Raw genomic sequence first — 27,581 nt, forward strand, 5'->3', positions numbered from 1 at the left:
AGAGCTGGGCACTGATGGCTCATGCCTGTAACCCTAGCTACTCAGGAGGTTGAGATCTGAGGATCGTGGTTCAAAGCCAGCTTGGGCAGAAACATCCCTGTGATACTCTTATCTCCAATTAACCACTCAGAAAACTAGATGTGGCACTATGGCTCAAGTGGTAGAGTACTTTCCTTGAATATAAAGAGGCTCAGGGACAGTACCCAAGCCCTCAGAAAACTAGATGTGGCACTATGGCTCAAGTGGTAGAGTACTTTCCTTGAATATAAAGAGGCTCAGGGACAGTACCCAAGCCCTGAGTTCAAGCCCTACAACCCACCTGAAAAAAGAAAAACAGAAAGAGGCTAAGTGACCTGGGTCTCCTGACTCTTGCTTGGTTCAGAGATTAGCTGGCTTTAGTAGACAGACAGCTTCTGCTTGCATCTTCTGGTTGCTCAGAATGGTCACTAGGAATGTAATGCAGAAGAACCTCATAGCCTCATTTCCAAAATGCTTAAATGAACTGAAGTATTGGGATGCCAAAAGGAGGTGACTGTGTGTTTTCTTTTCATGGGTGCTTAGATTTTATGTGGCACCTTCTTTTGCTTACTCTGTCAAGTGATGTGTACTACCAGCTGAAGAGGACTAACCTAAGCATGGCTGAGAATGACTGTAGGAGCTCCAGACAAATAGATCTGTTGGAGCTGTTACTGCACTACAGAATTCACCCTTAAATGAGTCACCCACATGCAGCTAAAGTCATTTCTAGAATCATGGCATGATATTTAGGGAAAGTCTAGTTCAGCCATGCCAATTTATAGAGCTCAAAGAAGTTCAGTGATTTGCCTTGGGTCACACAACATGGATGGAGGAGGCTGGCAAAGACAGAAGCATCCAGGTTGGACATACAGATTGACTTTAAGAGTGAACATTTTCACTAAACCATTCACCCTTTCCAAAAGCTCCAATGTTAGGGTGTTTCTGATGGGTTCCAGATCATAGAAATATCCATGCATGAATGAAGCAGGACAAAGACAGTGGTAGTTGCATTTGCTGAAGGCTACCACTTAGGACAGCATGTTAGAGTAGAAGCTGAAGCTCTCTGTCATGGTCTTGGAGTTGCTGCGAGAGGAGCCATTGGAGGTCGGGTCCATGGAGGAGGGTGTAGCCTTGGAGGCCTCCTCTGGGTCCTCCTCATGGGCCCCTACCACAGTGGAGACAGTTGTCTCCAGGCGGCTGACCTTGTACACACTGCCCTGGGTCTGGAGGTACCGGGTGGATTTCATCTCTAGCCCCTCGTAATCACCAGCATTGATGAAAGGGCAGCATCGGAAGGCATGCTTGAAGCCCAGACGGAACCTGGAGAGAGAATCCAAGGAGAGTGAACTGTGAGGTTGGTGGGCTATCAGAGAACACTCCCACCATTGCATCGAGTTCTCAACATTGAACACACTCAAGCATCACCCTGCCATTCTTTTTAAAATTAGTTCACAGGTTAAAAAAAGATTCCAAGGCCAGTCAGCAAAGTCAAATATAGGACCGGAAGCCAGGTTCAGTGGAGTGCAGGTTGCTTCTGAGGGCATCTCAGGGCATCCTGTGAGGTCAGAAGACTCTGAGTCAATTCAATGTCAACATAAACCACTCACGCCCTGTTCACTGTGCTCATGACTATCAGGCTCATGGTATAAAAACCTGTTTCAGCAATTCATCCTTTCCCAATGAAGTCCAATGACTGTAAATAGACTCTCTGTGAGTCTATTTCACAACAGAGGTACCTCCTTCACTTTCTCTGTTAAACAAGCAGAATCTGCCTTTAAACACATGCAGGGAAATTGTTACTAAAAAAATGAGGCAAGTTGTCAAGCTTTTAGAAGCTCTTGCAAATTAAATTAACAGAGATGACTGGGGCAAGTTCAAGAGCATGTCTTTCCCATACTCATAGTACTTGAGTTTGTCTCAGTTACAGGAGGCTCTTCCCAGTTGATGACTACATTTTTTTTTTTTTTGCCAGTCCTGGGGCTTGAACTCAGGGCCTGGGCACTGTCTCTGAGCTTCTTTTGCTCAAGGCTAGCACTCTACCATTTGAGACACAGCACCACTTCTTGCTTTTTCTGTTTATGTGGTACTGAGGAATCGAACCCAGGACTTCATGCATGTTAGGCAAGCACTCTACCACTAAGCCACATTCCCAGCCCAGTTTGTGTGTGTGTGTGTGTGTGTGTGTGTGTGTGTGTGTGTGTGTGTGTGTGTGTGTGTGTGTGTGTTTTGTCTTCCTGCCCCTCACAGAGGCTGCTGCTTTGAATGAGTACTGTGTTAGAACCTGGTGTTCCTGCCCCTGCTGGGCACCCTTTGCCAGCAATGGTGATTTCCCTACTGATGCATTTTTATTGATGATAGCTACTTCTGATGGGCTCTTCCTGCCCTGACTAGTCTGAATTTGGCTTCTTTTGGGGGAGGGGGGGCCAGAGGGGAAGGGGTCCTTACACCAATCTGATAAAGTAAGAAATGTGGTTTTCCAGGCCCTGACTCTCTTTTGCTTTCTGGTCCTGTTAGAAATACAGTGTGATGGGAATGTGACAGGAGGATCCAACTTACAGGCTTGCCTTGTGTGCATCAACAAGGGAGGTTTTGAATCAGTCCCAACTTCCTCTTCCCTAACACAGTTGCTACAGAAATCCATGGATCCCTGGTTTGATACAACTCCTAATCAGCAAGGGACACAGTGTGTGGTTATATGGCTGCAGTTCCCCAAACTCCTTCCTGTTTTAGTGAGCTGTGCTGATTTAGGATGGCTACTTGTAGACCCTAAAAAGGGAGTGGGGGCTCACCTGTCATTGAGGCAGCAGTAGATGATGGGGTTGTACATGGTGGAGCTCATGGCCAGCCACATGATGGCCAAGTAAACCTGCTGGATAAACTTCTTCAGGTAGAGATCCGGGTTGATGTAGGGCAGGAGGAAGAAGATGTGGAAGGGCAGCCAGCAGATTGCAAAGGTGCACACCACGACGATCATCATTTTCACCACCTGGCAAAAAACGTGAGGCAGGTGAGTCCACCAACACCATCTCCTTTCGTGGTATTTTCTTCTCCTCCCCCTTCACGGCATACACTATAGGGTATAGGGTAGGAGATAGTTACAATATTGGCTTACAGAGAGGAGGAGGAAGAACATTCTTTCATATTTAGAGCTGAAGGATTTTGATTATGTCAATATTTTTGAATGTGGCCCAGGATCAGCAGCATCATTATCACCGGGAACTTGTTAGAGATTCATGTTCCAGGCTTCTGGAATTAAAACTCGGAGGGTGAGACCCAGAATCCTCTGGTGGACAAACCCTTGAAGTGATTTTGATATTGTGGAATATGGCCCTCCTGGGTGGCCTGGAGATCAGCTGGCTGGAGCAGGCACTTGTTACTTGGTCTGGAGGCTGAAGGTGTGGGAAGGGGGCGAGGGAGAGAAGAGACTGGGAGAGCCACAGCAAGGACCTATTTGTAAAGGAGATTCCAAATAAGATTTTAGGAATACTGGGTATTGTAGTCTGAATGCTTGCGTGATTTCCAATTTATATGTTAAGATCTGAATTCTCAACATGATGGTATTAGAGGGTGGGGCATTTGGGAAGAAATTAGGTCTTAAGGGAGCCTCCTGAAAGGGATTAGATCCCTTAGAAAAGAGGCAAGGGTGTTCGTGTGTGGGTATACAGAGGGAGGAGCCCATAAACCAGATGTGGCCCTCACCAGACACCCAATCTGCTGGTGCCTTCATCCTAGACTTCACAGCCTCCAGAGCTGTGAGAACCTGTTTCTCACAAATTTCCAAAGGCATTTTCTTAGAGCAGCCTAAATGGACTACAATTCTGGATGCCGTAATCTTTTGTCTTCAAGAAATCCCAGGGAAGACGCATATGGCATCCATACAATGATATACCACTCAAGGAAGTACCAAATGGAGAAAAAGACAGAGAATCCTTCATTTACTGACATGCAAAGTTCTTGGAATTTTTATGTAAAAGAAACACCACTGTGTATTTACTATTTATAGATACAGAGAAAACAATATGTGTGTTTGATGTACAAATCCTCATATATAAAAGGCTTAGCAAAAAAAAAAAATAACAGGGGGTTATCATGTTGTGTGTATCTTTGTGCATTTGTGCATAGGTGGTTTCCTGTACATATGTATATTTGAATGTATATGCATGTTTTCTGACTAAATGTACTATGTGTGTATGAGTGTATGTGTGTATGAATATATGTGTGTATACAAATAAGTTTGTATATGTATTTAAAAAGTGGGTATATGGATATGTAGGAGTATGTATGTATTCATGATTGTATATTCATGAAGGTATGTGAGAATGAATTTATGTATTTATGTGTGTAACTGTGTGGCGTAATTGAGTATGTCTGTGTGTGAATGAGTTTGAATGTGTTTGAGCTTGGCTAAGAGTGGGTGCATGCAAATGAGATTTATGAATGTGTACAATGAGTACATGCATGTATGCATGTGTAAGTACATATGTATTGTATGTGTGTAATATAAGTATGTATCTGTATAATGAGTGTATACAAGTGTGGTATACATTTGTGTAATGAATGTATATGTGTGCACACATGTATATGGAAATGAGAATATTACACAAGTAGTAGGCATGCGTGAGTGTGTTTCTATGAGTGAATGAGTATGTGTAAATGTGTTTATGTATGTGTGCATGTGTGAGTATAGTGCATGAGTGTAAGTGTGTATGTGTACAAGTATGAGGGTAAATGAGTTTCTTATGCACATGAGTAGTGTATTTATGCGTGCATGAGTGTGTAGGTATGTATGAGCACGGATGTATGAGTTTATGTATGCAAGTGTGTGAATGAATGTATAATGTGTGTAAGGGGATGAGTATAGGCATATGTGTATGAGTGTGCATGTATGTGTATGGGCATGTGCAGAAAAAGACCCCTCTTTGTTCCTCTCCTGTTCCCTAGACCCAGGGACATTTTGTGCCTGATGATCTAGTGCCAGCAGGTTGTCAACCCTGCTTGCCAGTCTGTTTTCTGTGCCAGGGTGGATGCTACCTGCCTCTTGCTCACCTTGCGCTTGGCAGAGACTTGCTCATGGTACCGGTCTGAGGAGTCCCCAGGGATCTCACTGGCCCACAGTGTGATCCCCACCACAGTGTAGGCATAGCCGATTACCAGCAGGGGGAGGAAGTAGATCAGCACGGTGACACAGATGTGGTACCTGCAATAAGGTAGACAGGAAGGTCAGTCTAAGAAATAGCAGGGGTGGTTAAGGCTTGGCTCAAAGGCTTTGGGCTCAAAGGCTGGGTGATAGGGCACAGTGTGGATCATGTTGACTTCAGAGTGAATGGATTTTGAGCTATGTTCCTGCAGCAATATGCATTCTGTCTTGTTAAAGGCAAGCTTCTGCTAGGTAGAAGATAGAAGTAAGGGTTTTGCATTTTGAGAAAAGACAAATTTTTGTCAAGGAGTCTTTGGTTCATTTGTCTAGTTTTAACTTTTTTCTCATTGCTAATAGTAGATAATCAAATAATAACAGCAATAATACTACCTTGGGAACACTTACTCTAGCTCATGGCTATGGTTTGGTTCTCAAAGCTTCATGTGCTAGGAGCTTGGTCCCCATTGTTGGGAGAGGTGGAATCTTTAAGAGGTGGGGTCTAGTGGAAGGCTCCAAGGTTATGGGAAAACCGCTTTCGTGTCTGCATTAGTGCTGTTTTCTAGGAGTTGTCAAGCCCCATTGAGACTAGTTTTGGTTCTTTGTGAGAATGAGAGTTTAACACCTTGTGTGAATCACTGGGTGAACAGGTTGCTCCCCATTCTTGCAATACTCCTGCCTCTGTGCTACCATCTACCATGAGGTTTCTTCTAGGGCTGAGCTGATGCTGAGCAGGGCTATGTCCTTGGGCTTTTAGAACTGTGAGCTAAGTAATTCTTTTTTTTTTTTCTATAAAGCACTATGCTTCATGTATTTTGTTATGAAAACCCCCAAAATATTGATAATCACTGTGCTAATAATATAGTGAAATTATTCGTAGTAGAAATGGTAGCTAAGTTTGGAGTACTTATGAAGAGAATAATGCCAAACATTTTATTGGCATTCTCATAGTTAGTCTTTAAGCACATTATCATCATCCCATTTTGTAGATCAGGAAACTAAACTTCAGAATTCTTTAATTTGTCCCAATTCTTAACTGGTAGTGGTGAGGGGTTGGGGTCAGGATGTAAGTTGGTGACCCCAGACCAGTTTCTTGTCACTGGAGAAAATTCACTCAGATTCTATTTCCTGCTCTTTATAGCTTATGCTAATTTTCTGCAATTTTTTCCCAACAGTGAAAACACACTCATGCACTCAATTTCTCCTTTATGGACACTCAATTTGCTTCCAGGCACTTGTTTGTGAAGCCCCACAGCTTTGCCACTTTTTCAGTCCCCTCTGGATATTAAAAACACTTGAAGAGTTCTTAAGCAATGAACCAGAGATTCAGTGAAGTAGAGTAAGAGCATGTCCTTGTTCTGTGCAGACAAGCTCCTGGATCAGCAGGCTGTCAAGGTCACCTGGGTTGTGTTCTCTGGGACCTGCTGGATCCTCCAGTAGCCACAGCAATGACCATGTGATGTGCTTCCTACATGATCTTAGTCCCTCTGTCAGGTTGATTACTAATGGTGCTTACTCTAAGCAAAGCACTTAGAGACAAAGTTGGAGTGGGCTGGAGGTGGGAGAGTTGCAAGATGCTGAGACCCTTCAAGAGGCCTCTTGTCTTCTCCCTGGAAGAACAGCTCTGGCTCATGAAAACTGATGGACCTAAACACACTGGCTGAGCTTCTGGGAATGCATGTGGGATCAGGGTTCTGATGGGAGGACCCTGCAGTTCAGTTGATGCTTTCTTCTCTACACCAGTGGTTATTACCCTCAAACAAGCCACAGACCCACTGGAAGGGCTTGTGCAGTGTCAGAGGGCTGAGCATTTATAGCATGTTCCCAGGGGCTGCTGCTACAGTTCCTGGTTCAGATTCTTGAGAAATATTATCTTTAACCAGTGGTTCTAACCCCAAATGCCTAGGAGAGCCACTGGGGAGCTTCTGAAATGATGAGTGTCTGGAGGTGGCAATTCAATCAGCCTAGCTGTGGGAGCAGAAAATTCTCCAAGTGATTTTAGTAAATTTCCCAAGTTATTCTAATGAACAGCTAGCATGGAAAAAACCCTGCTGTTTCTGATTGTAGATCTTTGAGACCAAAGAGTGCCTGCTGGAACCCATGGTGGGTTGTGGTTGAAGGACTTCATTAAAATCTGTATTGAACATGCTTTATGGTGTCTGTATCCGATGATTTGGCAGCAGAAGCCTTGCTGGTAAGGAAGGTCTAACTAATTCCTGGAGATAACGAAGCACTCTCCTGGTAACATGCCTTCCCATGCAAACTAATAACTTATACCCCATACCTGTCTGCTTTTTTGGGGTTTGTTAGACCCAAAGGACACTTCTGTCCTGAACACTCAAAGCCAGGCATTGGACTTCCATAGCGCAGAGCCTGCAGAAATAATTCAAGCTAGCCAATCCTCAACTTGCTTACCAAGCCTCACATATTCTTTCCAGAGAAAACCCCAGTTAAAGCTTTCTCTGTGGTATGAGAACAGGTTCCTTCACTTTAGGAGCTGTGAGAAATAAAGCTGTTTTTTTTTCCAGTGGTGATTATTTTGATTTACAGATCTCACCAATCCTAAATAAGAAAGGAAACCAGAATTTTAAAACAACACATCCTTTGGGAAAACCTGAATCAGGATATTAGGGTAATGCTGAAGTAAAACAGCCTTTTTTCTTTCTTTTTTTTTGTGGGTGCAAGTCTTGGGCTTGAACTCAGGGCCTAGGCACTGTCCCTAAGCTTCTTTTTGCTCAAGGTAGCCTACTTGAGCCACAGTCCCACTTGTGTCTTTTTTTGTTGTTGTTTCTTTTAGTTTATTGGAGATAAGAATCTCGTGGATTTTCCTGCTTGGGTTGGCTTTGAAAGTTGATCCTCAGATCTCAGCCACTTCAGTAGCTAAGATTATGGGAGGGAGCCGCCGGTGCCCAGCATATTTTTTATTCTTCCTTTTTCAAAGAAGAAAAATGATTTTGTTATTTATTTGGAAACACAAATAAAAAGGACTTAACTTCAGCAAAAAGTGTTATATCAACTAAAGCACTGGCTTTTCTATGTTCAAGCAGGAATAATTAGAAGTAATAGGAGATCAGGTGATCAAAGTTCTTGGCCAGCTCAGGTATAACAATTTGTGAGACTCCATTTCAATCAATGGCTAGGTACAGTGGTGTAAGCTTCTCATCCCTAGGAACACTGGGGAAGCACAAATATGAGCATTGCAGACCAGGATGGCTGGGACATAAAGGAAGACTCTACCTTGAAAATAACCAGATAAATGGATAAACAAATGTGGTATACTTATGCAACAAACTGCCATTCAGAGCTAAATTGGAATGGAAGTCTGAAATATGGGTTAACATTTAAAATATTATGCTAAGTGAATAAGCCAGAAGGACAAATACTGTAGAATTCCACTTATAGGAAATACATGCCATAAAGACAGGAAGAGACAGAAGTTAAACAGTAACTCCTACTCGTTAACTCCTGTTATTTAACTGGCTACAAATCTTCTGTTTGGGATGATCAAATTGATAGCGATGTCTGGTCATACAACATTGTAAATATTCTTAATGCCATTGCATTGTACATTTTAAAATGATTAAATGGGTATATTTTTATATTATTGCATTTTAATCACAATAAAATGATTACAGAAAAAAAAGATTTCAACAAGTCTTGGATCATAGCTCTCCAGACTTGCAGTTTCCTGTTTCCCCCAGGCATTTCTGAAACCTCACTTTTTCAAAAATGATAGATTTAACCCTTGGATAAGCTCCAAGATGAAACATATCCTTCCGAATCTTGTTCAAACAAACCCTCAAGGCTGATAAATTACAAAAGTTCAATCTAAGCAGTGTCCAACTTATCAAAAATTCTAGAGGAATGTATGTTGAATAAAAGTTCATCACTATAATATTATAAAAATAAACTCTCTCTCTCTTTTTTTTTTTTTGCCAGTCCTGGGGCTTGAATTCAGGGCCTGGGCACTTTCTCTGAGCTTCTTTTGCTCAAGGCTAGCACTCTAACATTTGAACCACAGCACTACTTCTGGCCTTTTCTGTTTATATGGTACTGAAAAATTGAACCCAGGGCTTCAAACATGATAGGCAAGCACTCTACCACTAAACCACCTTCCCAGTCCGTAAATTCATTTCTTTTATCTTCACACTTTTTTGAGGGAAATTTTGTTTTACCAAATTTTATAGTTAGCTCAAGTTAGCTATTGGAGTTACTCAAATGCGTGTGTCTATTATTTTAGAAAGCTGGTCAATGAACCAGTATAATCCTATTTTGTGTGATTTCACACTTACGTTGGCTTTCATTTCAAAATATATCCTAGATCCCTGCCAGGCAGGATTTTATGAGCTTTCAAGAATAATATCTTCCTTGGGAGAAGAGATCTAGGGTCAGCAATGAACTGGAAGTGAGCTGGAGAAAGAGCCAGAAATGAAAGGAGAAGCAGTGACAGAAGGAACTGCTTTGTCCACTTAATGAAATGCGTTCCAGGTAGTGTAGACATGGGGGAGGAGGAACAGTATAGTCATTGTGATCATTAAATCTTGCTGATGTGCTTATCGGAACCTTCAGAAGAAAGCTGCATGCAATGGATTCATGCCTTTATTCCAACTAGTTCACTCCTTTAAGCGGTGAATAGGGCTGGAAGTATTTACAGGATAACCTTGTTTAACATGGACCATGTAGCCCCCAGTCTCACAGATTCCTGGTCTTCAATGCACTAATACCTTAATGCTCACTAATCCAGGTTAAGCAGTTTTGGTTTCTGAAGTAATCCTCATCATCTGAAATCCAAATTTACAGTTTATTAAATAATATCTAGGTGTCTTCATAATGGACTTACTGGAGACTCTAGATGCCTTGGAATAGTGGAAGAAGGAAGCCAAATGCTCATGGCTCTGTGTCTCCTATCTTCACCTCTAACTTGCTACCTATGGTTGTGTTTAGAAGATGGTAGGTGGAAGATTTCAGCTCCTACACAAAGACTGAAGAGCACTGATGCACTCCTAGTCTCCTTCAGAGCATTAGCCATCTCTACAATATCACTGCAACATAAACACTTAACATCCTCTCAAATAACCCCTGTGACATACTGCTCATTACCTCAAATGCTGAGCTATACCAGTGACCTTTGGAGGCTTGTTAGAGATGCAGATGCTCAGGCTCAACCCTGATTGGGCCAAATAAAAAATCTGAGATTTCATAAGCAAGTTCAAGTTTGAAGTGCATGGCTGTCCCTCTTGGCTATGCTTTGGGAATGACCTGTGGAATCTTGAGAAATTCCAATGTGTGGAGCCCATCCCAGAGCTTCTGATCTAATTAGCCTGCAGTAGAGACCTGGGCACTAGAGCATTAGGAGCTCTCAGGGTGTTTCTTCTGGGTATCCAGGGCTAAGTATCACAGACACAGAACTTTCTGGCTCTCGTAGCTCCTTTGAAACAGAGGGAAAGTCCCTGGCCTTAGAGTATTACACTACTCCATTCAAGGTTAAAAGACGCAAACGGACTCCATCTTCTTGGCATGTCCTGTAAACACAAGGTGACTTGACTGTGTTAGTGGGGAAGTAAAGGAGAACTGGTCACCAGAAGTGGATCCAAGTGGGCAGTCTGAGATGGTGGTGGCTACAGAGTTCCCAGTGGTGAGTTTAACTTGTTAGGTGGTAGCAGAGGCTATGGCAGAGAAGGAGGCCCCACACACGTAGACAGAGGTAGTCTATGCAGAGGTGTCATGCCCCTTGATCAGGCTTCCCAGTTTAGCAGATGATACCAGATCATCTGAAGATTTGATGTCCCTGAAGATGTTCTGTAAATCCCTTCCAGCCCCAGGGCTCTGGTATAGAAATCTGTGGCGGACAACTTCCACCAGGTGGCACCATACTGCAGCTGGCCCCTGGACCAATCAGTATTTCCTTTAGATACTAGCTCTCAGTAAATGAGCAGAAAAAAGAATGCACATTTTATGTGCTTGGACTCATTGGACAGTCCACATTGCCTGTCCTTCACTCTACCCACACACCTTACCCTATCATATATAATTTTGTTGCTTGTGCTTGTGTAGGCGTGCACTTTGCAAACCCTGGAATGTTCCAAAGCTGTGGAGAACAGAGCTGCATTTTATTGGTGACATGCTTGCTCTGAATGTCAGTGGGTACTGGCTAATGTTTTGCTGCTACAGCTCAATCCCTTTGAACCCTCCACCTGGATCTGGCACTCGGTTACGTTATTCTTTGGCTGAGGATGGGCTGGCTGATCCATCACTGCAGTGTGTCCTGGCTGGATGAATGCCCAGGGATGGATTTGGGTGGACTTCTGCCTGGACTATTACCACCCATGATGAACACTGACATATGGAGAGCTGGGATTTGGGCATGAGAAATGGAACTTGTATTTTATCATTTTACCAGGCATTGAAAATATGGTTGTTTTTGGTGGGACATTGTTTAGAAATTGCTTCAAGCAGTGCCAGCTAATAAGCATAAACTTTTTTCCATATAAATAAGTCAAACCATAAATGTGAGTGTTGGCTGGCATTTAACACTTCATCGTCCCTGGGGTATAGGAAAACACATAAAATAATTGGAACAGTCCTGGTCCCAATAGCCTAACTACCAAACTTCTGGCCTTTGTCCTAAGTTGTCATGACAGGAAAACAGTTGTCTCTACAAGAGAAATCTCAGCATAGCAGCCACTAATAAACATCCAGAAAGCTGAAGACTATTGAAGAAGACTTCTAGTAGCAAGGGTAGAACAGTGAGAACTGCTATAGGCTTGTACAAGATATAGAAATTTGACATTTTCTATGTGTAGTAGTTTCATTGTAAAGGTGTTTCTGGGAAATGGATTTGACTTTATCCCATTACCTTTGGGACTTCAGGGAGCAGCTGCTGCTGACCCTTTTTTAAACTGGAAAATTAAAAGGACAGGAAAATAAATTGCCTTGTTCAAGTCACACAAAGTTGAAATGGGAGTAGAAAACAGATCTGTCTTTTTCTCATTTCAGCTCTTTGCATGTTTTCTTTTTGCTGCTAAGATGTGTAAAGAAAAATGGATAGTTGTCACTCAAATCATACAAACTAGTTTTTTTCAAAAAGCAAATACATCGAGCACAGAAATTATCTGCAGCATTTAATAATGGCATACAACTCATTAAACAGCATAGCTTAAAACATCAGACATAGAACTCAATTCCACATAGATGGATGACTTGGAGTGTAGCCAACTGGATTCTAATTTATATCTGGATTCCTTCTAGTAGTTTCATAGCTTCTGTCAGGTAACTGAGAATCTCTCAGTTACCTCAGAATCTCTCAGTTACCTGAAATATGTGGGAAAGACAAACACTGTGCTTTCTAGCATAGATAATAGGCCATTTATTATGCCCCATACAGGTTGCCTATGTATAGTTTCCATCAACAAATTGAACAATGCCATTTACATGTCTCATGGAAATGATTAAGAAGATGCCATTAATCAATTTGAAGTCTTATATGTGAGAAGACAAACATTTTTAATGTGGGAGTGTTGATAGATTTTTCTGCTTCCCTAAGTTGGCCAAGGTAAATGTGATAATTGTGGACCACCTTTTATGTAACTCACCTATCTTATAAAACAGAGACCCCCTTTTTTAATGGAAGGAAAACCTAGGTTGATTTCTACAATACGGATGGAAAACCCAGGTGCATTCAATGAAGACAAAGAAGCGTTGGCGGAGGAGTTGTAAAGGGATTTGTGGTGGGACATAAGAGTAATGAGAGAGACTTGAAAAATATATCTAACGATGAGCTCTTTAATAAAATTCTTATTTTATTATTTACACTCATTAAATCAGGCTTTCTGAATTTGACTTTGTGTAGCCGCTGCATCTTTACAAAATCATATACCTTCTTAGAAAAATAATCTTTAAGCTTGGGGATAGCCTTGGGCTGAGAGACAGTACCTACAGTTAGCAATTTTATTCTCTTCAGTGCTGGCGATTGACTGGAACATGAGGCCTGCTAGGCAAACACTTTACCATTGCTGTTCTCTCTCCCCCATAGGGCACCTTCAGCAATGGATGAGGACCATAGAACAAAGAGACTGCATAGTTGCTGCAAGACCCCATTTAATCCCTCACCTAACTGTCAATGAATCTTCTTCTTGGACTAGGTCCAGAGGATGTACTAATAGGAAGACAGATAATAAATGACTATATCACAAACAAATATAAAATCATAAATAAGTTCACTGCACAAACAAAACAGAGAGCAATGGTAGAGAATACCAGGAGATAATACTCAAAGGACTTGGATGGGGTCATGTTTTCAGAAAGCCTTAAAGGCCTGTCAGGTAGTTATGTGAAGCAGGCAGGGTTAGGTGGCTCATGGAGAGATAAGAGCAGACATAAAGTTCTGAGGTCCAAATGAGCTGGAAACACTGGAGCAGCCAAGAGAAAGCCCTGGTGGCAGGAGTCAAAGAGTTGAAAGCTGAGTGCCATGAAATGTGACTATATCCAGCCTCCAGGGAGGTGGGCCTTCACTTGAAATGCCACAGAAAGTCAATGTAGGGTTAAGCAGTATAGAACATGATCCAGCTTTGATTGGCAGGGCTGGTGGCAGGGGTGGGAGTTAGGTACACAAACCCAGGCTCAGATGAGAAGCTGTTCTTTCATGCAGACCAGACACAATGGAGGCCAGGAATGAAAGGCAATATTGTTCCGGGTTCTCCAGGGAAACAATGTTTTGGTTTTGGTCTGTGTCTATCTTTTTCTGTCTCTCCCCCTGCTCCTTCTGTTTGTATATCTATATAGAATAATTTAAAGAATTACTTCCACAGTGGTGGGGATGGGTAAGTCTGGGATCTGTGGTGCAGATTGGCAGGCTGCAGACTTGGGTAAGAGTTGATGCTGCAGCCGTGAGGCAGAATTCCTTCTCTTTCAGAAAATTGCATGTGCTCAGATGGCTTTCAACGGACTGCATAACGGTGTGGCATGAATATGTATGAAAGGTCCCCCTAAAAGCTCACGCACTGAAGCAAGAAAGGCTTTGTTCTCAGCTGGTGGTGGAGGGTCTGGAAAGTTGAGGGTCTTGTTGGAGGAAGCCAGTCACTGGAGGCATTTCCTTGGTGGCTGTATCTTGCCCTGGACTCTGTCTCTTTGTCTCTCCCTGTTTCCTCTCTGCCTTGAGGTGAGTAGCCTTTGCCACATGCTTCAGTTGACAAAATATTGTCTCAGCATAGGCTCGGAGTCAGCTGAGCCAAGGAATACGAAGTTAAACTTGTGATAGCATGACCCAAAATAAGTTGTTCTGTCTTTAAGTTGTTTCATTACGTTTTAGTCACAAGGGTAAAAAGTCTGATATAGATAAGTGTAGTTGACATTATAGTGTACATTGACAATGCCTTCACAGTAACATTTAGTTTAATGTTTGGCTAGTAGTTTAGCCAACTGACATACAATGGACCATCATATGTGCACAGCTTGGTTAGGGAGATCTGGGGAAAAGTCAGGAGATGATGATGATGATGATGATGATGATGATGACTCCATCACTGCCATACTAACAGCTAACAAGATATACAGCTATATGCCAGACTTTGTTTTAAATGTTCATTCACTTCCCAACAGCAATGTCTGTTTTTATTTTTTTTTTGGTCAGTCGTGGGGCCTGAACTCTGGGCCTGGGCGCTGTCCCTCAGCACTTCAGCTCAAGGCTAGCGCTCTACCACTTGAGCCATAGTGCCACTTCTGGCCTTTTCTGCTTTTGTGGTGCTGAGGAATCAAACCCAGGGCCTCATACATGCAAGGCAAACACTCTACCACTGAGCCACCTTCCCAGTCCAGCAATGTCTATTTTATAGACAATAAAACCCAGACACAATGATTGCAAAGTGCTTCTATACCACTGCACTCATCAAGACTCCAGAGCCCACTCACAGAGGTTATTGTGTAGATAACAGTTCCTGAAGTTGTGCAGTGCCATTGACCTTGACAGAGAGTTGCAGTAACTGGCCCAAGAATTTTATATACAGAGTATCTAGGGTGAGAAGGGTTGTAAAATTACATAGAAATATATTTTTATTCTCTGTGTATGTATTAAATAACATAGGAAGAAAAAAACCAAAAATATTAAGAATAGTAATCACAGTAATCTGTTAAGGGATAGGCATATAAAAATGCGAATGGTAAGTCAAACATTTAAAATATGTGTGTGATAGGCTCACAGAGACGGTGGCTATATGACTATATGAAGAATGCAAATGACTCAATCGTAAAACCCCAAATAGTCCAATGAAAACTGGACAAAAGATCTGAAAACATATTTCAAAAGAACATACAAATGACCAACATATATATGAAAATATATTCAATATCACTAATTACTAAAGAAATGTAAATCGAAGGCATAGTGAACTATCACCTCATGCCTTTTAGAACAGATGTTATCAACAAAAGACAGCAAGTGCAGGTGAGGATGTGGAGAAATGTGAACCTTTATTTATTAGTGGTGGTAATATAAAATAGTGCTCTTTCAGAAGGCAGTAAGAAAGTTTCTGAAAAATGTAAAAATATGACCCAGTTCAGCATATATATCCAATTCAGTGTATATAACTAAAGGGAGTGAACTCTGTATGTTAAAGAGATACCTTCACTCACGTATTGGTTACAGTGTTGTAACCAATGGATGAATAAATAAGGAAAATGGGATATGGAAATACACAACAGAATACTATGAAGCCATTAAGATATGAAATCCTAGCACTTGTGATAGTATGGATAAATCTGGAGGACATGAGGTCAAATGAAATACTCAAAATCTTCTAGTTGTTTTGAAATACATACTACGTTGTTGACTGTGGTTATCATAGGATGCAAAAAAAGTCCCAAACTCATTTCTCTTCTTTTATTTCCCTTCACCAGCCAGTCTTCATCTCCTCATATCCTCTCATGCTCTCTGATTTAGGGAGGTTTTTGCAGATCACTGGGAAGATAAAAGTTAATGTGCCGGAAGTATATATTTGATTAGGAATCAAATGCTAACTGGGTGTTAAGTGCCTTGGGGGTTCAGAGGATTGGGAGGGATTTAGGAAGTCCAGCTTGAGTAGCTCTCAGTGGCACGCTATGGACCCAAAAAAGGATAGATTTGGGTTGGTGCCAGAACAAAGGTGAACACATTCTTTTCAGAGGCATGGTAGTAATTATTTAGGATTTGCAAACCCAGAGTTGCTGTCACAACTGCCCCACTCAGCCATTGGAATGCAAAGCAACCACTAAACATTCCTTCCTCTCCTGGTCCCCTGCCCTCCTCCCATCTCTTGGTGCCAGTATTAGGGCTTACACTCAGGACCAGGGTGATCTCCCTTAGCTTTTTGTTCAAGGTTGGTGCTCTGCCACTTGAGACACAGTTCTACTTTTGGCTTTTTGCCGGTTAATTGGAGAGAAGAATCTCATGTACTTTTCTGTCTGGCTAGCTTTAATCTATGGTCCTCAGATCTCAGCTTCCTGAGTAGGTAGGATTATAGGCATAAGCCACTAGAGGCTGGCACACAGATAATTCTTAAATGAAAGGCTTGACTGTGTTTCCAGGAAAGCTTAGGAAATTTCAGAATTCACCTTATTGAACTTTTAATTTCATATAAACTTCAAATGCTATGGAATAATACTCAATCGGGGGATCAAGATCAAAGTTTCAGCCAATCCCGTTCCTGGGTTATGAGGTTAGTATGGGTTTCACCGTCAGATGGGGTCAAATGCCATATAGCAGGAACAAGAGTGTGTCATGAACAAAACATCCAAACCAACCACCTATAGCACATTCAGTGACACATTCAGAGGAGAGAGTAAAGCAGCACCTGGGAAGGCAATAGAAGGAAAAGATGATACAGATTGCTTAGGAGGAATAGAAAGGGGATTGAGAGCGGAAGGAAGGGAGGAAGAAAAGGTTCAGGCTCTCTCAGTGAGGTTAACATAAGTCATTTGCAGAACCAAGGATGGGGGGTAGGATCAGTGACCAGAGACCAGCCCCAGGAATGCAGCTGATAGCAGCAGATAGAGAAATCTTGAAAGACTGGCTAGTAGTATTAATTCACATGGCCACAGTGTGCATAGTTTCTTGACTTTTCTAGTGTTCTTTGGAGATAGAGAAGGTAGAGGGGAGAAAACATAAAGGGAAACATATAAGAGACAATATAAGGAAAATGTAAGGTAGGAAAGTTGTACTGAGATTGGAGCAGGATCATAAAGAGTATGGAAAGCCTTGGGAAACACACTTATTGAGCTATCCTTGATTTAGCACTAACAGAAGTATCAAACTTAACCATGCGTTACTCTTCTTAATGCTGGCACCAATTCTGTAAAGATGGGGTTTTATTACCTCTATTTTACACTTGAGGATCAAAGAGATGCTTTGACTGATAGCATGTGGACACAGCTAGGCTTATTGTGCAAGTATTTAATTCTTTTCCCAGTCTACTGTTCTGTTTTTATGCCATGGAAACAATGACTCATGAGGTCCCGGAATGCTACAGATTAGGTAAGTTAAGCACTGAAGAGTGAAACTCTGCTGCCTTGCTTCGGCCCAATCACACATCCTTCCTCTCACTGCAATCAAGGCTCACTTTCCCTGCCACAGATCCTGCAACCAATTGGATGGTGCTCATGGCTACCGTATTCATCTGTGTATAGACTCCCAAGGGTCCCAGTTCCCACCTCTTGGAACACTGAGAAGATGGATGGAGAAGGTAACTCTTGGCTATGCCCTCTCTCCAACCCCAGAACATCAGGAATGGGAAGTGAACTAAGGAAGGTACAACTTCAGGATCCCTCTGCATATGACTCTCCAGCTGCCCCCTGGTATGGACCGCACGTTTGTCTTATACAAATTCATAGGCTGAATCCTTTACCCCCAAGCAGATGGCATTAGGAGGCGAGGCCTTAGGAAATAATAAGGTCGTGAGGGCGAGGTCCTCACGATGGGATTAGTGCCCTTGTAAGATACCAGAGAGCCTGATCCCTCTCTGCCTCCATCCTGTGAGGTCACAGAAGGGAGGCATCATCCCACTGCACACCAGGAACCAGATGTACTTTGAGTTGGACCACCCAGGTTTCAGGTTGCTAATACATGTCTGTTGTTCAAGTTGCCCAGACTATGATACTTCGTTACAAAAATCACATTGCTGTATCAAGACTAAGACAGTCACAGTTCATTCCATACTTTCTGAGTACAATCCTGTGGTGAAAAACTATTTTGGTACCAACCCAAAAATAACAACCAAAAAGAATTTGTGTGTGTGTGTGTGTGTGTGTGTGTGTGTGTGTGTGTGTGTGTGTGTGTGTTGGTCCTGGTGCTTGAATCCAGGGCCTGGTCACTGTCTCTGAGCTTTTGTGCTCAGGGATAATGCTCTACCAGTTGAGCCATCACTCCACATCTTGCTTTTTGGTAGTTTATTGGAGGCAAGAGTCTCACAGACTTTCTTGCCTAGGCTGGCTTTGAACCATGATCCTCAGATCTCAGCCTCCTGAGTAGCTAGGATTATAGGCATGAGCCATTGGTGCTCAGTGCCAAAAAAGTTTTTAAAGCTAAGACAGAAACCTTCTGGGTCTGGAAGGAGAAAGACAAAGGTTTTCCCACCACTTGTAAACCCATTTTCTGTCTTCTATCTCGATGGAAGCTGTTAACAAGAGACAAAAAGAGAAGAAAAAAAGAATGCATGCATTTCAAAGACCATTCTCAAGTCTAAGCCCAGCCTGGAAAGGGAGTACCACTCACATGTGAGAAAAACAGTGCTCTAAGAAGGAGCTTAAGTCCACAGATGTAAGACAGCTTAAGTCCGAAGGGCATCTGATTTAGGGCAGTCATCCAAATTTCTCCTAAGAGACAGTTTCCCCAGTGACCTTTTCTTCTTTTCAATTTGAAAGAAAATGGGCATGTGTGGCACTCAGCCTCCCGGGAAGAATGGCTGGTTGTCTGCCAAGACATCTCCCCAAAGGGCACTTACCTTGAGAAGTTCTCTTCAGTCTAGGAGCTGGTGCCAGTTTCAGTTCCCAGAAGCCTGATTTGTCTAATGACTAGTCTCTGGGGCGGGAGCACCTTAGCCATGCTCTCAAGTCTGTTGTAAGCCATTTTAAGGGAAGAATATGACTGCCAAGACAATGGGTGTTGGTGTTGGCTAGATCAACTAGATGTGGTTCATACATCCAAATGCAGCACCAGGAGGCTGGTTGACTGATTCTAGCATCTCCTGGCACCAGACTCTGAGATTGAAGAGCCCGTGTATCCCAAACCACAAGAGGATTTCCAAATTAGGAAGACAAAGATGCGTGTACCCTAGGGGACACAGCTGCTTTGCAGAGTGCTTGGCCCAGGACGCACAGTTGGTGTCCTGGAGATGGTTTAGTGACGTGAAATCCACTTTAAGACATTTCTAAGACTTCTGCATTAAATGGAAAAAAAAAAAAAACTAAACAAAATTTCAGGAATGATGTAGGCTTTTTTTTCTCCCCTTCAGTCTCCTGTCAAGTAAAAACATTTAACTAGGCTAAGCTGAGCTAAGCTAAATTGTACTACACTAAGTAACTAGTGTCTTCATTACTACTTCTAATAAAGAATATGTTAACACCAGAAAAGAAAGGCATAATCTTAGCACAAAAAAGCAGACCTTTAAGGTTAAAAAAATAAAAACCCTCACTATATTAAAATAAAAAAAGAATCCCAAACACTATTCATAGGTGTCTAGATGGGGTGTTTGGAATGTGTGGTTGCCTTCCAGGTGGGCTAGTGTGGCTGATTTCATTTGCATCAGCTCTGCTACCACCATCATCCAGCCTCCCCTCTCCACTCCCCCGATCGATCTTTAGGGGTTAAGAAACAGCTCAGATGCAAGGCCCTTTTCTATAGGAGGATTTGAAATCTCAACCCTTGAGACAAATAACAAGACATTTGTGTGCTCCTCACCTTCCATGCTGTCTTCTCCTCAAACGAAAAAAAAAAACCAAGTCCTGAAATTATATGGTTTGTACAGTAATTGAGATGAAGCACACATGCTTGGACTTTATTACTCATCAGTTTTTCCTTCCACTTATTGTATAACAGTTTTTATCAAATGGAGAGGAAGTATTAAAATATTTTTTACAGCCAGAGCTTCTGTCCCCATGTGCCGCTGCTGGATGCTCAAGGAACACTAAATTTATTTGCAAGATGAGAAACGGCCCACACAAGGGCTGGCTGGTGCTGTCCTAACTTGTTGGGAAAGGAGAGAAACTGACAAGGGGTCCTGTCTTATTCATTCTCTGAAACTTCTGTTTCTAGCAAAGGCCCTCTTTTAGTCTGCTTTTAGACAGAGGCATCTATCAGGAGTGTGCCCAGGCTTCTGAGGAAGGCAGAACTCAAAGTTCTTGTGCACACAGCACAGCTCTGAGAGAATGTGGCTGATTCTCCCAGGCAGACTGGCCCTGGAGTCAGTATTATTGTTGAGATGTTTTGTTGAGATGTCATTTCTCCAGCCTAGGGAAATAGGGATTTTTTGGAAAAAGAGCTTCTGAAGAATACACTGACATAAAATACAATATGATCTCTATCTGTGTGTATGTATGTATGTATGTATGTATGTATATATATATATATATATATATATATATATATATATATATAGATTGATTGATTGATTGATTGATTGATTGATTGTACGTCATCTGGGCCTGGGCACTGTCCCTCAGCTCTTCAGCTGAAAGCTAGCACTCTACCACTTGAGCCACAGTACCACTTCCTGTTTTCTGGTGGTTTATTGGAGATAAGAGTCTCATGGCCTTTTCTGCCTGGGCTGGCTTTTGAACCATGATCCTCAGATCTCTGCCTCCTGAGATGATCTGTATTTTTTGTTAAGGTAAGAAATAATTTTTCTCTGATTTTGTTCATCAAAAGATGGACCCTGAGCACAATCCTCCACTATTTCTGTGCCCTTCTATCTCTCCTAAGAAGATAACCTCAGATTATAGTCTATTGTTTGCTACCTATGATACATGGGCCAGTTTGGGGTATGCATGTCTTTTGCACAGAATAAAACAATTGAGTACTAGCAGGGTGAAGAAATATCTATGTGTACACTGTGGCTAATGGCTAACTAGTCTTGGTTTAATTAGGCTTTTCCCAGCTTCATGGACACTCCCCAATTCCAGGCAAACCAGGATGATGGGTTACACTACACATGGGAGTGCTGGCAGCCTGTCCTCTTTCCAGTCTTCATGTCTTACTGATAAGTGAAGGAGATGATGGTATATTATTTTAAGAACAATTCCTTAACTCAAAAGAATATTAAAAAGATAAAACTCTTGAGAAGGGTGATGTGTTAAACTATCATAATTGAAAAGCAACCTTCTACCTAGTTGATCTTGCCTTTCTGCCTCAAACAATGTGTCCTTCCTCTGAGAAATACAAATCAGAACTACAAGAGAACACTTTACATTAGCTAGGGGACGAAAGTAACGAAGTGTAACAATACTAAGTGTTGGCAAAGACAGAGAAAAATGGAAACTACAGGTGAGTGCATACATCGTTGTACTTACTTTAGAAATAATCTATTATTTTAAAAAGTTGAATGTATACAAACCCAAGTTTCTCTCTTTTAGATAAATACTCTAGATAAACTTTCAAACTGAGGGCTTAGGAATCACATTTAAGGATCTTTATCACATCAAAGCATTGGAAACTACCCAAGTGACAATAGGCAAGAGAGTGGATGAATAAATTATGAAGCATTTACAACAGAATAAAATAAAGCATTTACAATTAATGAACCATAGCTACGTACAATGACATGGATTAACCTTAGAAGCAAAATGTTGTACCAAAAACTTAAACAATGCAAAACTGAATGTACTATGATCTGATTTCTATTATTTAGGATTCCATTTAAGCCATCTGTGTGAGGGATGCAGTGAGCAATTCTATGGCCTAACCATACTCTAATGCACAAGATGGCTGGTAGGGCCTCACATTTCAAAGTTTTATAATTCCCCATTATTTACACAGATGTTGCCTATCCTCATTTTATAAAATTGCAAGATGTTTAATAAATATTTTATAAAATAAGATGGAAATTAATGAAAGTGTAAACAATCACAATAAGTGTAAAGAAACTAAAGAAAAGGGCACGGCTCCTTCAGGCCAGACAGGTCAAGCAACCTGCCTGGGATGGACCAAGCAAGGGATGTATAGATCTAATACTAAGACTCATGACATTTAATTTTTGTTTGGGTTTAGTTCCTATGTTCTTTCTATTTCTCAGGGCCATTTCCTATTCATTTTACCTGGCCACATGTATACAAGAACTATGTATGGCAGCTTTTGATGTCCTTCACTGTCTAAGTGCTATAGCATCAAATAAATTCTGTGAATCAAAAAAAAAAAAAGAAAAGGGCACAGATGGTAAGATTACATTTAAACACCAACCACAAATCCCATTAAACGCAATTTGTAAGAATCATACATAAAGGAAGAATGAAAGTAAAAGAGCAGAAGAAAATATTTCAAGCTACAGGTAATTATGTGAATGAAGACAAAAAGACATTAAAGCAAAAATAAGGAACATCTGATATTCAAATGCCAACATGGGGAATCAAGAGAGTATCTACAACATCCTCATAAAGGTATAATTTCCTTGGATCTATATAGCATAGCATTGCTCTACAAAGTAAATCTTAAAACAACTATTAGGAGAGATGGACAGATTCACAACCACAATGGCAGATTTTAACCCAGCAAAGGAGAGTGCCATTTGTTGGCTGGGCTTGGATTTACCTTTGCTATTTTTATCTCTTCTAGTTTCCTCTGTGACCTGGAATAAGTTTCTTCTTTTAGTTAGATGATCTTGTACCAGATAGGTGAGGGATCCCTCTAATACCTACACTCCCATGCCAGGCAGAGTCTGAAAAAGGCCTTGTCACATGATGAGTGCTCCACTCTCCATGGCAGCTGGTGCTCTTTCTCAGTAAGCCCCTGGACAATCCATCACCTGTTATTTTTCCTAAGGATGCCCCATCTCAAATCCTCTCTTCCTATTCTAGGTAGCTCCACAAATGCAGAAGCTTAAACCTTATTCCTCATCAGTTGAAGAGCTGACAGAATAATAGCATAGCCCACAGATCCAGATGATAGTTGCTGCTTATCTAGTTTGGCTCTAGAAGTCAATTAGGAGGTGACAGAATGAGGAAGCCAGCCCAGGTCAGCTCTGCTGGGAAACTCACATTAATACTGAACTGTCCCTGAAATATGGAGGAAGCCAGCTGTGAAAGCTGAGTGGGCAGCATCCCTCAGTGGTGATTTCAGTGCAACTTAAAAGGACTAATTGAGCAGTACTATGATGGTAATATGATCTTGGGACCAGAAGTTAGAAGCCTGCGGTGGCTTTTCTGGCCTTGACAATTTCTAGTGCAACCTTGAATAAGCTGCTACTTTTCTCTGTATTTCTTCTTCATCTTTAAAGTGATGGGGACTTGTTCTAACCTGGTGGCTTATTCCAACTCTGGTAGAGAACAAGAATACTAAGTCTTGGATAGGTCTTCGGACTTTTTTGTTCAGTAGCAATAAAGAAGAAAGCTTGTCAGGTCCTGCTATACTTTATACACGTAAATTTCATAGGATTCTAACCATGTGTTCATTATTCTTTTAATTTTACTGATAAGCAAAGAGGATCATAGAGAGAATACTAAGAATAGTGGTGTAGACAGCATTTAAACTCAAGTTTTTTTGAAACCAAAGCTGTCCTTTTTTCCTTTTTCTTTGGCTGGTACTGAGTGTGAATTCATGGCCTTTTACTTTCTCAGTTTGATTGTTCAAGTGGTCATCTACAACTTGAAACATGACTCCAGCCAGGCTCTTTTGCTAGTTATTTTGGAGATAGAGTCTCTGGACTTTTCTGTCAGGGCTGGTTTTGAATTGCGGCCCTCTGGATCTCAAACTGCTGCATATTTAGGATTACAGATGTGAACTACTGTAACCTAGCTAGATTGTGCTTTTTCTGTTACAACCAACATACTTCAATGGCTAGCTTCTCTAAGAGCTTGATCAGTTGTGAATCTTTGTTCCTATAAAGTACAATGTATCTAAAAGGGACTAAAGGGAAGGAGAAGTTCTTGTTATATGGTTGACACAGGCACTAAACACCCACAGATGACATGTAAATAATACAAACACACAAACATTAAGGGCTAAACACACAAACTATAAGGGCTACTTAGCAGGCTATCTGGAAGCACCGCCCAAGCCAACAGATCAAGGTCTGCATTCATTCAAACATTTATTTCTGCATCCATTTATCAAGTATTATTTTCTGACTTTAATGGGATTGGGCCTTAGGTACTAAGACTACAGTGACTGGCAACACAAAGATGATCCCTCATCTCTAGAGCTCAGGTCTACTGAGACTTGAGATGAACTTTTGGAAGCGTGGTGTAGAACCTCTCCTCTGGTTAAAAAGGTATTAGAGAAGGCTCCCAGGAGGATAGCCCACCAATAATCTTCTTTTCCCTTTCTTCTCCAAGCTCCCCTTTTCACTGAGTGTTAGCTCTGCGATCATCTCTCTTTATATAATTGGACTTGAACCAGCAAAGTCAAGTTGCCAAGTCCACTCACATCTATTCGCATGACCCTTTCTGGAAGATGTGCATTTTTGACTCAGGATTACTGATAGAAAATATATGGCTTCTCTACTGATGTGATTACTGTTTTTGGAGCAGGGAAGAGAAGGGCTCCCTAGGTCACTCAGGTGAGACTCCCAATGCATCACAAGGTAAAGAACAGTGCAGAGATGAAATATAATATTCAGTAGCTGAATTATCAGCCCAGTGACAAATTCAGAGCACCTGATCAGGTTCTTTTTGGGATGTTGGGTGGCCGTCTCATTTTAGCTTGGAATAATAGATTTCACATGATTTTTCCAATTGCCTGACCTTGAATGATACTTATTAGTCTCCAAATCTCAGTTCATGCATCTGCAAAGTAGAGGCTATGTAACAGCTCTGCACAGAGGAAGTCCTGAGAATTAAACGGGATTATTTACTTACCACAAACTCTGAGCATAGTTTTTGTGTCATGGTAAGAGATTCATAAAAACCAAGAATTGGCTTTTAAAAGTAATGCAACTAATAACTAATAAAATGAACATGAACAAAACTAACTTAAAATCTCAATAACAATTATTTAAAAAGAGAAGCTTTAGTTAAAAATTATTCAAAATAAAACGTTTTGTTATTTACTCAATCTTCATTTTAGTTTTCAACTAAGGCAAGATGTCAAAGGCATCTTGGTTTAATTTCCCACCTTCCACCTCAACTTCCACATTTCTGCCTGGGCAGAACACAAACAAAAGCATAGCCATGTGGCAGAGGCATCCACAGGAACTGAGAATCTTCTCCAGGCATCAGACAACTGCGATTTGAAGTGTTTTCCAAGTTGTATATTCTTAATGGCATTTGTTCCTTTTCTGATCACCCTATTGCATAATGCTTAGCATTATGAGTGTCTTTGTGTGCTCTTTATCTTTTTCATTCCCCTTCCTCTGCCCAATGTCTGCTTACTTATCTTGGAGATTTTCAGAAATATAAGTGCAAAACAAGACAAAATATTTTTAAAGTTCATACAGATAAAAGAGTGAGATTGACTCGCACGTCCCCAAGCTCTCTGACAAACAAGAAAATGCCAAAATGCTAACCTTGCTTGAGGTCCTACCAGTGTGGAACCTCACTACCTCACAGAGCAGCCCACAGTATTACTTCCCAGGGAGAATGAATTTAAAGTTGTCTTTAGATGGAAGCCACATGCCATGACATCATGCCACTTAAATTTGTTCTTTATCTTAATTTTGTTACTCTCTCATTCAAATACATCCCCTGCCATATCAACTGCTGTAGTCTCATCATATTCTAAAAGTCTTTTTTCAGCATGTCTCTGGGTCTAGCCTTTCCCTATCTTCTCCATTCTTAATCAGATTTCTCTTTCCCAAACTAGGTTATCAACTGCTGGTTACATTTGGCACACTTGAGCTAGCATTATCATCCATGTGATCCTTTCTGCTCCTCATTTCTGGCTCTAACCTGCCTCATCTCTCTTCTCATGTACCTTTCAAAGCACCCCTAGGTCAGTGGATATTCAGAAATATCTTCAACTGTGTGGACAATTTGTTGCTGAAATTTGCTTGTGATTTTCTGCCTTCTTGATTTCATTTGTATCATATATATATATATATATATATATATATACATATATTTGTATATATATATATTCTTTCTATGGAGGGATCTTTGCCTTTGTGTGCAAATGTGATACATTTACCCTCTCAGAAGAAAGTTCAAAATTCATCTAGACCTAGGCCATATCTTCCTTGGGAGTAAGTTATTCCTATCCATCCTCTGAGAAATTACTCTTCAGGAGGATAAGCCAATAGAACAATCAGTCTTCTGGAAGACTGATCTTGTGGAGGTTTTTTGCTGTTATCTGCAGGGATGAAACACTACTGGTAGAGAAGGCATTTTTCCTAATCAGTGTGCCTGCTCAGGTGAATGGTCATAACACAAATGCAGAGAAGGTGGTTGGAAGCTGATCTGAAGTAATTAAACTGTTCAGTCTACCATCAAAAGCAGTCACTTTCCCATTGTAATAGGTTGTAACCGATCTATTATACTTCAGCAAATTATGATTGGAATGAAGCTAATTCTTACCAAAATTAGAAATCAAAATGCAATTAGAACTTTCTAATTAAATAGACATAAATATTTATGAGTATGATGTACAGTTCAAATGTTTGGAAGACTGAATGTCTCTTTAAAACAGAGGAAGAAAGGTACATTGCTCAGTCATGCCATCATGTGAAAATGTATTCTTTCATACTTCCAGGCAGTGTCAACAGGCACATTTCCTATTTCTTGTGGCTGTGTTAGGATATAGAGAAAGAAGCAACATAGAAACACTTGGAAAACTTAAAATGTAATTATCACTTCATCATTACCCTACTGGCAGACAGATGAGCATATACAGAAGGAAAAATTCCTAAACCATATGCTTGGGATAGGAGAAAGTTGGGAGGATGGAGGCCATTGGTCAGGGCCAGGTAAGGAAATAGGGAAGATGGTGTAAGAATGAATGAATTCATTAGGAGGAGGTAGGGAAGGATCATCTTCACAAAGTCAGTTATCAAACTACTGTAATTCTAGACCACATGGCAGATTGTTTTTAAAGACTGATGCCAGTCAATGTATCAGTACCTTAGTCTATCATACTGTAGGAGCTAGGTGAACTACAAAAGAAGAGCCAGTACAGGTGGACCCATTGAAACAATGAGATGTACAAGTCATGTCGAAAACGAACTTTACAACTTTGGTGTGTGGGGGGGTGGGGGGGCTGAGGGTGGGGAGCATTGGGTGGGGGGGGTGGAGGGGGAGATGGGAAGGGATGGGAAGGGGAAACAAA

The 27,581-nt window shown here is 41.3% G+C and overlaps 1 protein-coding gene across 1 annotated transcript in view; it reads right to left on the minus strand.

Annotated features, from left to right (window-relative positions):
- Positions 1–1,045: 1,045 nt before the first annotated feature.
- Tacr1 (tachykinin receptor 1) overlaps positions 1,046–27,581 on the minus strand; it is a 139,519-nt gene continuing 112,983 nt past the window's right edge. The window contains exons 3-5 of the mRNA XM_042699765.1: positions 5,065–5,215; positions 2,808–3,004; positions 1,046–1,338 (exon numbers count right to left, since the gene is read on the minus strand). Coding sequence (XP_042555699.1) covers positions 1,047–1,338; positions 2,808–3,004; positions 5,065–5,215 — 640 coding nt within the window. The 3' untranslated portion in view covers position 1,046. The remainder of the gene's footprint in view (positions 1,339–2,807; positions 3,005–5,064; positions 5,216–27,581) is intronic.

This window comes from Dipodomys spectabilis, unplaced genomic scaffold (assembly GCF_019054845.1).
Source record: "Dipodomys spectabilis isolate Male_0828 unplaced genomic scaffold, ASM1905484v1 ptg000262l, whole genome shotgun sequence".
Lineage (NCBI taxonomy): Eukaryota > Metazoa > Chordata > Mammalia > Rodentia > Heteromyidae > Dipodomys > Dipodomys spectabilis.